General features: G+C 42.7%; 1 protein-coding gene across 1 annotated transcript in view; it reads right to left on the bottom strand.

The window, feature by feature from the left end:
* Positions 1–4,387: 4,387 nt before the first annotated feature.
* PLBD2 (phospholipase B domain containing 2) overlaps positions 4,388–14,467 on the bottom strand; it is a 35,880-nt gene continuing 25,800 nt past the window's right edge. The window contains exons 8-12 of the mRNA XM_031948645.1: positions 14,298–14,393; positions 13,257–13,328; positions 11,516–11,668; positions 5,956–6,118; positions 4,388–5,778 (exon numbers count right to left, since the gene is read on the bottom strand). Of these exons, the coding sequence (XP_031804505.1) occupies positions 5,611–5,778; positions 5,956–6,118; positions 11,516–11,668; positions 13,257–13,328; positions 14,298–14,393 (652 nt within the window). The 3' untranslated portion in view covers positions 4,388–5,610. The remainder of the gene's footprint in view (positions 5,779–5,955; positions 6,119–11,515; positions 11,669–13,256; positions 13,329–14,297; positions 14,394–14,467) is intronic.

Genomic DNA, 14,467 nt, shown 5'->3' with positions numbered 1-14,467 from the left:
GTACATCACAAGTTATATCACAGATTTCATGGGGTTTTTTCCCATTAGAATATAATCTCCTTGAGGGTACATAGTCTTCCCATTCAGTGTCTGGTACAGTGTCTGGCATAAAGTAGGTGTTCAATAAATGCTTGTTAAGGAATTAGTTGCCTCGGACAGGGAGTGTTTGGCAATCAAGATCCACTTCTCCCTTCTTAAGTCCAAATCCCATCCCTTCTAAGTAACTTTTCCCTTCTATCTTGAAGCTGATTCCCCTCCCAGAGTGAATTCCCAAGAAGCATTGAATGGTGCAGCTTGCTGTCAGCCTGGGGAAAGTAGGAGAGGCCAGTATTTATAGATTATAAGAAAATGAAAGGAAACTTGGGGTTCGTAGGTATGAAGATGAAAAAGAATCAAGGATTTCTTCAATAAACAGGGAAGAGAGAAAGCGGAGAAGAGAGAAGGGGAGGAGAGAAGAGAGGAAAAAAGAGAGAGAAGAGAGAGGAAGAAAAAAAGGAAAGGACAGGAGAGGAAGGAGAGAAAAGGAGAGAGAGAAGAGAGGGGAGGAGAGAAGAGGGGGAGGAGTTGTCACACTAAAAGACCTAGGGAATGAATTGTAAACATTTCTGCACTGATTATTAGACCTGAGTTTGGATCCTGGTTCTGAAACTGAAATGAGTTTTGTGAACCTAGGAAGTTACTACCTTTTTCTCCATTAAAAATGAGGTTATTTTGTTAAGTAATAATAGTGAAAATAAATAGTAGTCAACATATATACAGGAGTAACATATATATCCAAAGCACTTTACGTTATCTAATTAGCTAATAAGTATTACCTCAGGTGATCCTTAAAACAACCTTGAAAAGTAGATGCTATGATTATCTTTATTTTACAGATGAGGAAACTGAGGCAGACATAGGGTTAAGTGACTTGCCCAGGCTGTAAGTATAGATGGCAGAATTTGAACCCAGGTCCTTCTGACTCTGGGACCAGGATTCTATCCAACCACTTGACATCCCTTCTAAATTCTATTATTCGATGAAACAAGCATTTATGGAGTACCTGTGAGCCAGAGGTTGCAAAAGTCCTGAAAGGATGGAAGCCTTTCTCCTCCCCTCTAACACTCGTTCTCTCCCAGCTGTCTCCCATATCTGGGACATTCCCCTCTCCTCATCTCTGCTTCTTGGAGACCAGCTAAAATCTCGCCTTCTAGAGTCTTTCCTGATGTCGCTGATCTCCCATTTATGCTGCCCAGAGTTTGCACATAAAATCTGTATGTTATGTCCCCCAATAGACTGGGAGCCCCAGGGGTGGCTGTCTTGTCCCTTTCTTTATATTCCCTAGCAGTTAGCACACAGGAGACACATACTGCTTACTGACTGACCGGGAGGATGCTGGACTCCATAATCCTCCCTCTCTTGGTAGGGAACCCAGAGCTTGGATCCCCTCTTCCCATTTTGCCCACTCCCTCATAAACTAGACCCCTCCAGGCCTGACACACACTCACTCACTCATACACAGTATCAATTACACACACGGTGTCAATTACACACACACAGTGCCAATTACACACACAATGCCAATTACACACACAATTGTCAATTGCACACACAGAGCCAATTAGTGTCAATTACACAATGTCAATTGCACACATAGTGCCAATTATACACACAGCGTCAGCTACACACATACAGTGCCAATTACACACGCATAGTGTCAATTATACACATACAGTGTCAATTACACAGTGCCAATCACACACACTGTGCCAATCACACACAGTGCCAATTACACGCATACAGTGCCAATTACACAATGTCAATTACACACAGTGTCCATCTCCCACACACAGTGCCAATCACACACATAGTGTCAATTACACATTCACAGTGCCAATTACACACACATTCACACAGTGTAAACTATACACAATATCAATTACATACATGGTGACAATCACACACCCACACAGTGCCAACTACACATGCATTCACAGTGCTAATCACACACATACACATGTCAATTGCACACACATTCACACAGTGCCAATTACACACACATTCATACACACAGTGTAAACTATACAGTGTCAATTACACACAGTGCCAATCACACACATACACAGTGTCAATTACACACATTCACACAGTGCCAATCACATACAATTTCAATTACACACACACACACACACACACACACACAAAACATCACCTTGGAATAGCTCTGGTTACTCACACCCCTTCAATAAGATGTCACCAAAGTCTTCCTGGTAACACAGAGAACAAGTAGACCGAACCATCTGCTCTATCAGTACCTAACGGTCCTCCAGAACACCTCCCCACAAGGCACTGGGTGCATCTGATTTGCCCCTTCATCCTAAGAACCCCTGGGGCTTGCTGGACCCAATAAACATTAGGATTTCCTATCCACCCTGCAGCTGAAACCTCTTTAAGACTCAAATTCCTTGAGAACAAGAATCATCTTCTCTACTTTCTATTTTAGGCAGTTAGACATCTACTGAACAGAATAATGGCCTTGCAATCATAAAGACCTGAGTTCAAATCCTGACTCAAACACATAGGAGCTGTATGACTGGGGACAAGTCACTTAACTTCTCTATGCCTCAGTTTCCCATCTGTAAAATGAGAATAATAGTGTATCTAAGTTATATTTTAATATATTTAACATCTACTGGTCATCCTGCCATTTAGGGGAGGGGGTGGGGGGGGGTAAGAGGTGAAAAATTGGAACAAGAGGTTTGGCAATTGTTAATGCCGTAAAGTTACCCATGTATATATCCTGTAAATTAAAGGCTATTAAATAAAAAAAAAAAATAAATAAATAAAATGAGAATAATAGCACTCACCTCAGAGGGTTTCTCTGAGAATTATATGACAACATGCAAAGTGCTTTGCAAATCTAAAAGTCTACATCAAGGTTTATTACGACTTGTATACACAGTGCTCGGCATATAGTAAGCATCTAAGAAATACTTCTTCATTCATGGACAAAGAGGAATTAGCACCCATGCTTTGATTTTAAGATTGAAACAGACTGGGTTTGTGTCCCAAAGAGATCATAAAAGAGGGAAAAGAATCCACACGTGCAAAAACGTTTGTAGCAGCCCTTTTTGTGATGGCAAGGAACTAGAAACTGAGTAGATGGATGCCCATCAGCTGGAGAATGGCTGAATAAATTATGGTATATGAATGTTATGGAATATTATTGTTCTATAAGAAATGACCAGCAGGATGATTTCAGAAAGGCCTGGAGAGACTTACAGGAACTGATGCTGAGTGAAATGAGCAGAACCAGGAGATCATTGTACACAGTAACAAGATTACATGATGATCATCTGTGATGAACTTGGCTCTTCTCAATAATGTGATAATTCAAGGCAATTCCAATAGACATGAGACGGAAAATGCCATCCGCATCCAGAGAGAACCATGGAGACTGAATGTGGATGGAAGCAGAGTATTTTCATCTTTTTTTGTTTATTTGTTAGTTTTTTTTTTCTTTCTCATGGTTTTTCCGTTTTGATCTGATTTTTTTCCACACAACATGACAAATATTGGAAATAAATTTAAAAGAACTGTACAAGCATAATAAATGTGGAAATACGTATAGACGAACTGCACATGTTTAACCTATATTGGACGGCTTGCTGTCCAGGGGAGAGGGAAAGGAGGAGTGGGGAGAAAAATCTGGAATACAAAATTTTGCAAGGGTGAATGTTGAAAACTATCTTTGCATGTATTTTGAAAAATAAAAAGCTATTATTTAAAAAATAATTGCACATATTTAACCTATATCAGATTACTTGCTGTCTTGGAGAAGGGGAGGTAAGGGAAGGAGGGAGAAAATTTTGAAACACAAAGTCTTACAAAAATTAATGTTAAAAACTATCTTTACATGTATTTGGAAAAATAAGATACTGCTGAGAGTTAAAAAAAAAAAAAAAAGACTGAAGCAGGCAAAATGTCCCTCTCCAGAAGCCTCCCCACCCCAGCCCTTTCCAGCCTTATCACCCAGTGCTAGCTGTTCTTTCAATCAGAGATCATAGAGAGCAGGAAGGGACTTTAAAAACACCACCTGGTCCTACTGCCCATTTTTAAGATGAAGAAACCAAGCCCCCCAAAAATCAGGCAACTTGGCCAATGTCACAGATGTGAATCTCCCAGTCAGGTCATCTAGTTTACAGATGAAGTCAGGGAGACTCAGGGAGGCTGAGACCTCCCCAGTCACAAAGGGTCAGATCCTCTGGGCTGGAGCAGGAATTTCAGCTCAGGTCAAGGCTTGATTTAGGCAGACAGGCTTGGACAGTGAGGTCCTTCCTTCTCTGAAGTTCTGATTCTCTGTAAGCCCCAATGACATCCCTACCCCCTCCAAAAAGCAGAGCGGGGCTGGAGGCGATAAAGTCTCTCATTTAATCACATTGCATCCATCTGTGGCCTGGCAACAAGAGAGCCCGAGGCCCAACCCTCAAACCTCACAGGCACTCTGAGTGTGGCAGAGCTCAGCCCTGGGAGGGGAGGAAGGAACCGCAGCAGAGAGGGGTCAGGAAGAGGAAGACATTCTGTATTCTCCAACCGGCCTCCATGGAGGTAGCCGCTTCCCTAGCCCAACCTTCCCTCCGAGATCTCTGGGGCAGTGAGCACAGCCAGCCTTCCCAGCCCCCCGGAGGGAACCTGGCTAGGGAGGGGACCTGGCCGGGAGGGGTGGTACAGTGAGCTAGGACGAGGAGGTGAAAGGCTGGGGGCAAGCTGAGGCAAATGTCAGCAAGGGACCACTCTACCAGGAGTCCCCCCACTGACTCAAGGGCCTGTCTTCACTCTATAATTCCCACTTATGGCAGGGTCAGGCACGAGAGGCCAGGTTGCTCCCTTCAGGAAGCAGGGAAGAGGAACAGAAAAGACCCAGAGCCCAGGAAGCCAGGGAAATCCAAAGCCCCCACATGTCCAAGTCCAGGGTTTCAGGGGAAGGGCTGATATACTTTGGTGTGTGTGTTTGTTTTCCAAATTTGTTTCTGAAGGGCGGTCTAAGGAAGGAGGCTGAACGTATGGACAGGGTGGGAATGAGGCAAGGGGGTCACGCCTAGCTCCTCCACCACCACTGTCTAGGTGAGCGCAAAAGCCTGGTTGGGGATATGTAGTCTCAGTAAACAGAGCTGTAAGTGAGAAGTGCCTAGAAAGGAGCAGAGGAAGGTGAGAGGCTGCTTTCTCAACGAGACAGGTAGGGGAGGCAGGAAGCAGGTTCCTCAGAGTCCAGCATATCCATGACGGTTTCAGCCACAGAGGTAAAACCCAGAAGCCCCCTCCCTCCCTTCCTTCTCCAGGAAAGCCACTGGAGCACGGGGATCAGGAGGGAAGGGTTGGGGGATAGGGCTGCTGAACAGGTGGTTCCCTAAGGCTCTCAGGACCTCTTTGGACAAGGCAGTTGGCTCAAGAGCCAAGGAAGCAGCAGAAAGTGGAGGAGCCTCAGCCCTCCAGGCCCGGGCATATTCCTTGGGGTCCCAGGATCAGACAAACAGGCAGCCAGGATGGGTGAAGAGGAGAGGAAGAGGCATCTCCTAAGGGCACTAGGGTTATGGATAATGGGGTGGTGGGAAGAGGGGCTGGTCCCCAGCTTCAATCCCACCAGACCTTGATGGGGGAGAACTTCCAGAGGTCCGGATGGCCCATGTGTAACACATTGTCAAAAGGTGATGAGCTCCACTGGAAGGGGGGTAACTGGTCCCATGTGGGGCCACTGACTGCAATTAGGCGGAAGTCTTTGGACAACTCATAAGAAGTGACCTGAAAAAAGGGTTGGGGGAAGCAGACCACTGTTAGCCATGATGCCCGCCTGACCCTCCCCCTCTCACCACCCACATGCCGCCTCTGGGCCTAACCACCACCATCCCCCTCAGACCCAGTCTCTTTTCCAGGATGGAGAATACTCTTCCCCAATACCGCCCAAGGTCGCACACAAACCTTCATGTCTATTCCTCCGTGGGATCTCTGGGAGAGAGCGGAAAAGGGATACGTCCCATTAGCTGGGTTGAGGTCCGAGCGGGCTGAGATGGCATTCTCCCCATTCTGCCTAGGATTGCAGTTGTCACACCGGGACAGGGGATCATTGGGGAAGTTGTTGAACCTGAAAAGAGGGAAATGGTGTTACAATGTACACAGAGAGGAAGGGAAGCTGAGCTCTGAGAGAGAGTCTGTTCAGATACTCAGATACTAGGACCAGTATCTCCCAAAACCTGTCAAACTAAAAGGACACTCTGGAATCTACAAAGCACAGCTACAAGGGCCAGAAACCAAAGAGGCAAAGTGAAATTAATCATTACTGTCTAATGAAGACAAGAGTGTCAGAAGAGAGAGGGAGCTGCATGAAACTACAGCTAGTTAAGAAAAATATATCTGCCTAAGGTAATTGTCCAATTGATAAGTGGTCAAAGTATATAAAGTTTCCAAAAGAAGAAATACAAACTATCAACAGTCATGTGAAAAATATCCCAAATCATTACCAAAAAAGAAAAATGTAAAAAAAAAACCAAAAAACTAAAAACTAAACCCACCACCATCACCCATCAAATTGGCAAAGATAATAAAAGACAGAACTAGTCAATGCTGAAAATCAGGCCCTCTAATATAATGCTGATAGACATGTGAATTAATCCAATAATGCTGGAAAACCATGTGGAACTATGAGAGAAGAGTCATTAACTGTTCCTACCTTTTGACTCAGCCTATTACTAAAAATATACTTTAAGGAGGTCTAACGCAGAAATGATATATATGTGCATGTGTATGCAGGTGTGTATGTATATATATATATATATATATATATATATAGAGAGAGAGAGAGAGAGAGAGAGAGAGAGAGAGAGAACAACTTAAAAAACTGTCTGAGAATGGTTTTTAGATTTCTAAACCATAACGTATGGCCAAGGATGGAACCCTAACAAATATATTTGCGTGAAGTCTCATAAATCTAATCAAGACAATTTTAAATCAAAAATGGAGAAGAATAACTGCCTATTTGTATCTACCAAATTTGGTAGAGACACACACAAATCTAAAGACATGATCAAGGAAATGAGCTCACACACACACACAAATCTATGGATCAAATGGCAATATACAATTATTCTAAAGTACAAGTAAAAATTCAACATCCTGAATTTTGTACAAGACATTCTGCTAGATACCAACAAGTAGGCAAACTACAGATCCTACTTTTCTTTTCTTTTTTTAAATTTTTTTTTCAGATCCTATTTTTCAAGACAAATTTGACCTCAGACGGATCAGTGAGAGTTGAGAGAATAAGATCCAGTGGCAGGTTGGGACTTACTGGGTATACTTTATTGGGTGTACTCAAAGGATATGTATACTTTGTGCAATATACACAAGAGTAATAAGAGTATGAGGAATGTAGAGTTGCATTATATTCTGAGAAGGCAAACCAATATGATACAGAGGATATGAGAAAAAAAATCAATTTTAAAAAAGTGATCTTCTCATGGAAGTATACTATAGATTGGAGCTACTTAAAAGTTTTTCCACTCATGAGCCCTTTTTGTCCAAGAAATTTTTATGTGACTCCAGATATATCATATATAAAACATGTATACAAGTCAAGCATTTACATGACCCCCACATTCAGCTACAGGACCCCATTTGGGACTGCAAATCACAATTTAAGAAGCTGGGCTACAGACCACATAGATACAAAGAGGAAATAGAAATCTGGGAAACATCACAAGCCTGGAACTAAACTATGATAGTGCAGAGGGGTTTCATGTATCCAGATATCCACTGAACCTCAGTCTTTCTGACACCTGAAATCAGAAAATCATTTCTTGGCTTGTTTTAAGGAGAGTTTCTTCCTTCCAAAGACAGAGAAGCCATCAAAAAGAGATTCAATTCTACGTGTGATTCTCACCAATTGAAAGAAAGTGGCTGCCAAACTGAAGTAATGGGAACCCTGGGAAGTCTTCCCTTGCGAACACTCAATTCAAGAGTTTATGAGAATTGTTAAATGCTCAAATGATATGAACAATTTGCAGATGAAGGTTAAAACCATTTCTAGTCATATGGAAAAAATGCTCTAAATCACTACGAATCAGAAAAATGCAAATTAAGACAACTCTGAGGCACATCTCTCAGATTAGCTAAGACGAAGGAAAAGATAATGATAAATTCTGGAGGGGATGTGGGAAAACTGGGACACTGATACATTGTTGATGGAGTTGTGAATGGATCCAACCATTCTGGAGAACAATTTGGAACTATGCTCAAAAAGCCATCAAACTGTGTATATACCCTTTGATCCAGCAATATGTCTACTGGACTGATATCCCAAAGGGATCTTAAAGGAGGGAAAGGTAAATAATTGAAAACTATCTGGGCATATTTTTGAAAATAAAAAAAAACTTTTAAAAATAATAAAAGAAAATGAAAAGCTATTATTAAAAAAATGAGTTTATGAGAGAAAAGTAGAGGGGAAATAGACACAGTCTGATGGGCACTGATGGGCACCCTGCATTGTGGGTGAGCAGATTTCAAAGGGTTAAGATGAAGGATAGTTTGAATGCAATAAATGAAAATTCTTCTGAAGAGGTCACTCCTCGGAGGTGAGGAAACTCTCAAAAATGAAATTCTAGAGCTAAAGAGAAAAAATTCCAATGAGGAGAAAAAAGAGGAGTTGCCAGAGAGATTGGAGGTGAGATCATTAAGCAAAGTAGATTTTTTTTTTTTAAAGAACTGGACACAAGACAGAAGATAACAGGAAAAGAATCCAAGGGAATGCATATTGCAACATTTACCAAAGAGCTCAAGTTCATAATGTCCTGAGGCTGAAGAGGAAACCTGAAAGAACTGAAAACAGTTTGTGTAGGTTTTAGGAGAAACAGAAAGATGAAAAAAGGGACTGAAACACTCCTGAAGACACATGAAATGATATTAAAAGACAACAGTCAGATAGGCAATCTACAAGAACCTATTAAAACACCTGCTATGGGCCAGACACTGTTCTATAGCTCTGGACACATCAAGAAAGACAAAAACTAGACCTTTGAGCCTACTGAGGGGAGATAACATGTAACTACCATAGATATCTATGTGGATTAAATGTATATATACTATTCAGTGGTTCTCAAACTTTTGTTTTCAGTATATTTATTCTATTAAAAATTATTGAGGATCTCTCCAAAGCGTTTTTGTTTATCTGGATTATATTTATAGACATTTACCATATTGGAAATAAAAACTATTTTTGAATTTGTAGACCCTTTAAAAAGATTTCAGAAATCCCCAGGATTCTCTAGACCATATTTTGAGAACTACTGCTATATATAATATATAGGTACATATACGATAGGTAGCAAAGCAGGATGGAAGGAATATTCCAAAAGGGGAAAAGTTTTATTAGATGGATTAGAAAAGATCTCCTGCAGAAGGCAGGACTGAGTCTTGAAGGAATCCAGATAAACTCAGAGAAAGAAGTGGAGGGGCTCAGTATTCCAAGACAGACAAAGCTAAGGCACCAAGATGGGTGATCCTAGCATTATATCTGAGGAGCTGCAAATAGGCTGGAATAGCAGATTGTAAGATGTGCAAAGGAGAGAAAAAAGGCAAGAGGAAAGGATCAGCATGTGAAGAACTTTCAATATCAAGAGACAGCCTTCTATTTGGTACTCGGGACACTGGGGAGTCACCGGAGTTTAATGAGCAGAAGGAAAATGATCTTGGCAGCTGAGTAGGTGTGGACCAGAGTAAAAGAATAACTAGATGTCCATAGAGTTGACTTCTCAGAGAAAAGTAATCAGGACCCAGACTGGAAGCGGCCATATGAGCGGAGAGACCGGGATGTGTATGAGAATGGCGTGAAGGTGGAGCCGACAAGTCTTGATGATGGACCAGATATGTGGGGTGAGAGGATGACTCCTAGGTTTTAGGCCTGAGTGATGTGAAGTTTGGAGGTGCCTTCAGTAGCACTAAGCTAGCTGGAAAGAAGGGGGAGGTTGTTCTTTGGGGGAAAGATACTGAGTTCAATTTCCGACATGCTAAGTTTAAGATGTCCATGGAACAAATACCCGACTGGAGATGTCCAAAAGGCAGCTGAGATATACAACTATGGTCAGCAGAGAGCTAGGGCTGGACTTAAAATGTAAGAATGATCCGAAAAGAAATGATCGCTGAATTCTTGGGAGCCAGTGCATTTGTGCCCAATTTTTTTGCATGTTTTCTCTACCAAAGAGAATAACTTCAGACAGGAAAGAACAGCACAAAAATAGGTGATGTGGGGAAGGATATACAAGATGAATAAGGGAACAGATAGTAAATAAGAACCAATGGGTGTTGGTCACCTGGAAATTGTCACCTAGTCCAAATGAATTATATTTTAGGGTACTCAAACAGCTGGAAGATGCAGCTTTTGAGCCACAGTCCCACCTTTGAAAGAACACGTAGAGGGGGAGGGGACCCTTAGGATAAGATAAGGGCAAATGACCCAATTTTCCCAGAAAAGGAGGGCAAGGTCTGTAAACTCTCAACCAGTGAGTTTGACTTCAATTCCTAGGAAAAACTCCAGAAGGGATTTTTAAAGGGATAGTTTGTGAACATCTAGAAAAGGAAGCAGTGATTTTGGAGAGCTGGCAAGGTTTCATCCACAACAGATCTTGTCAAACGTACATCTTTCTTGATGGGTGACCAGCTCAAGGAAAGTGCTGCTCACAAACATTACATAGATTTTAGTGAAACACCCGATAGTATCACATGAAATTTTTGTGGAAAATAAAGGGAGATATGGGCTAGATCAATGGTGTCAAACTCAGAATGAAAGAGATCCTTGAGGGTTGCTATTGACTAAGAAAACTACAAATTAACATTACTTGTGGGTTTTTTTTTATTTATCTTATTTTAATTTTTACTTATTTTTTTGCTTATTTTATTTTTTTTTATTTCTAACTTATTTTTGTTTGTTTTTTTTACTTAATTTCATTAAACATTTATTGGTTTGGGCCTGTAGGTTGGACTCCTCCAGGGTTTATCATGCTATATTTAGGTGAGTTATGAATAGCTGAGAGATCATACCCTGAGGAGTCATTAAAGGGTTGATCATTAGGAAGGAGGTGCTTTAGGGAGTGCTTTTATCATTCATCATTGCCTTACTGCTTCCAATATTTTCAGCAATAGCTTTTATTAAAAGAATAGAAGACATGCTTCTCAAATATGGAAATGTGATGGAAGAAGTCCAGAACATAAGTACAGGCTTCATTTACAATCAGAGAAACACTTCTCCATGCACCAAAGTTTCATGTGCCTACAGAATTTAAAAAAGGCCCCAAAGATCACCTGATCTCAACCTATTACTGTACAGCCAGGGAAACTGAGGCCAGGAAGAGGAAAGGACTTGCCCGGGATCACATTTCTAAGCTGCAGGACCAGATTTCAAAGCCCAGGCACCTGACTGCAAACCCTGGGTTCTTTCTGGTACATCCTACACAGCCTCTCAGACAGTAGGAACAAAGTCTGGGGTCCTGACCTCATCAGCCGGATCATGGAGTCCATGTCATGCACCAGTGACTGGTTCCGTTCAAAGATCCGGGCCCGGGGGCTATTCTTGTAAGAGAACCAGTCGCCAAACTGCTTCACCAGGTCAGGCATCCCACTGGCATTGAACACGGACTCAAAATACCTAGGGAGGGGAGACACGGCAGGGCATAAAGTGGGGTTATCTCTCCTCCACCCTCTCCCCCAGGGCCCCCCAAGCCTATATCCCGTCCCCCAAGCCCCACATCCCTTCCCCCAAACTCTCACAAGAACCACTGTTCTCCACCTCACTTCAATGACAGAATGAGGGTTGGAAGATACCTCAGAGAGCATCAAGCGAGCCCTTATTTTACAGATGGGGAAACTGAGGCTCAGCCAGGGAAAAGAAGAGAGAATTCAGAGCCAGGCTGAAATCCAAATGCTGCTTTTCTGATTCCAGGTCCCATATGCTTCCCACAATAACACACCAGATCCCATGATACATCGACTGTAGAGAGATCTGCCACTATCTATTCCTATCCTCTTTAGTGTTTTTAATAGGAATGGATGTTGGATTATGTCAAATGTTTTTTCTGCATCTAATGAGAAAATCATATGATTTCTGTTAGTTTGGTCATTGATATTATCAATTACGGTCCTTGTTTTCCTAAGGTTGAACCAGCCCTGCATTTCTGGTATAAATCCTACTTGGTCATGGCGTATTACCCTGCTGATAACTCGCTGGATCATGGCTGGGTGACTCAGGGGATAGAGTGCTGGATCTGGAATGCAGGGAGATCTGAGTTCAAATTCTGCCTCAGATGCTGAACTAGCTGGGCAAGTCCCTTAGGACTCGTCTGGCTCAGTTTCCTCCACTATAAAATGGGGATAATCACAGCACCTACCTCCCAGGCTGATATGAGGATAAAGCAAAGTAATACTTATAAACGAGCTACATAAACACCGATTATGAGCTGCTGGTGCCTTAGAGACTCTTTGCTCCAGGAGATCAGTAGGACGTGGGCCCCGAATCATTGTTCACTGAATGAATGAATGCTAAGGGGGTCACGACTTCGACTCAACAACTGCAGTGGAGGCAGTATGGTCCATCACATAGGAACGGAGGTCATTAAACTGCACAGAAGGACTCCTAGGGGCTGCATAATGACTGCTTTAAAATGTAGTATTATCTATGTGGTACAGTATCTTATTTATTTAAATTTTGATTTATTTAAATATTTTATTTTATTTATTTTAAATATTTTAATTTAATAAAATATATTAAAATAAATATTTTAAATCTTATTTAAATGTTTCCCAGTTGTATTTTCATCTGGTTTGGGCCTCGGAAGACTCGGAGGCCAGCTTTTTTGGATCCCTTTGTTATATCAGCCAAGATGCTGGACTTGGGGTCAGCGGGACTAAGATGCAAATCCTGCCTCAGGCACTTCTTAGTATAGGATCCTACCATCCTGCACAAGTTAGTCCAGACTCAATGTTCTCAGCTATAAAATGGCAAGGTTGGACCCGACGGCTTCTTAGTGCCTCCTGGCGCCCAAGTGAATGAACCTCTGAACATTCATCAGTCACCTCCTACGAGGCAAGGCTACGGGGGATGCAAAGGCAAAACATGAGCAGCAGCCATTGCCTTTGACTGTTTCTGTCACGCTCCCCACCCTGCTTCAGGGAAGGCCCGGACCCCTGCAGGATGGAGGGGAGGGGACGAGGCAGGAGAGCCAGTGGTCGGTGCTCACGGTAAGTTGTAGCTGGCCCAATAGCCTTTCTCGTACAGCTCCTGAGTCTTGTCAGCCACCACCACCATGCCCCTGGGATAGAGGAAAGAATTGCAGAATTGCAGGGTCAGACAGGACCGCAGGGATTGGATCCGGTCCCACCCTGGCCTGCTCAGAACTCCCCAAATCTACAATATCCCCAATGAGTGACCATCCGGCCTCTCAGAGAACCCCCCAGTCTCCCATTCATCGTGTAGAAGCCCCTCCGCAACAGGAAATTTCCCAACATAAAGCCTAAAGCTGCCTCGAGCACAATCTCCAAGGTCCCCAGTTCTGTGGTCTGGAGATCACCCAGACAAAGCCTGTCACTTCCATCTGATGGTCTTTCAGATCTCTGGAGATGGTTATCCTGCCCCTTCTGCCTCGCTCACCCCCTCCCCTCCACATTATCTTCTCCACATTATCTGACATTTCTAGTTTCAAATAACCAGGTTCTCCACTACACAGAATTCCCAATCCCTCTATTTATGCCCACCTGCATTTTTGATTTCCTTCACAGGCTAATTGTACACTATTTCAAAGTCCGATTCTTTTTGTACAGCAAAATAACTGTTTGGTCATGCATACTTATTGTGTATTTAATTTAGACTTGAACATATTTAACATGTATTGGTCATCCTGACATCTAGAGGAGGGGGTGGGGGGAAGGAGGGGAAAAGTTGGAACAAAAGGCTTGGCAATTGTCAATGCTGTAAAATTACCCACGCATATAACTTGTAAATAAAAAGCTATAATAAAATGAAAAAAAAAAAAAAAAACAAATAACCAGATTATCATCCCTGACTTGTCCAAGCTCCTCCTGGGACTATGATCAGATCCTCCCAATGAAACTTTCAGCTCAAACCCTCCCTTTCTTAAGAATCCCACTTTCCCAGCTCAAGGTACCACCTTTGCTCTCCCCTCCATCCCCTAAAGATCAGACAGGAGCAAGGTCATGGCCCACCAAAGTCCCCAGAGTCCCAGCAAGGGGGGAAGGGGGGTTGCTGGATGCTGGACACTCACGGAATCTGCTCAAGGATAGTGAGCAGGCCCTCCATGGATTTGGACTTCCCAGGAGTAAAAGCGTTGTAGTCTACAATCATCCACTGGTTGTTGTATCTGCCGAGGAAAGGATGGGGAGGAGGAATAAGGAGAGTGCTGGTGACCTCCAACCCTGCCCCAGGGTCCCAGAC

Source organism: Sarcophilus harrisii, chromosome 1 (genome assembly GCF_902635505.1).
Source record: "Sarcophilus harrisii chromosome 1, mSarHar1.11, whole genome shotgun sequence".
Taxonomy (NCBI): domain Eukaryota; kingdom Metazoa; phylum Chordata; class Mammalia; order Dasyuromorphia; family Dasyuridae; genus Sarcophilus; species Sarcophilus harrisii.
This window is presented reverse-complemented; position numbering and strand designations above follow the sequence as displayed.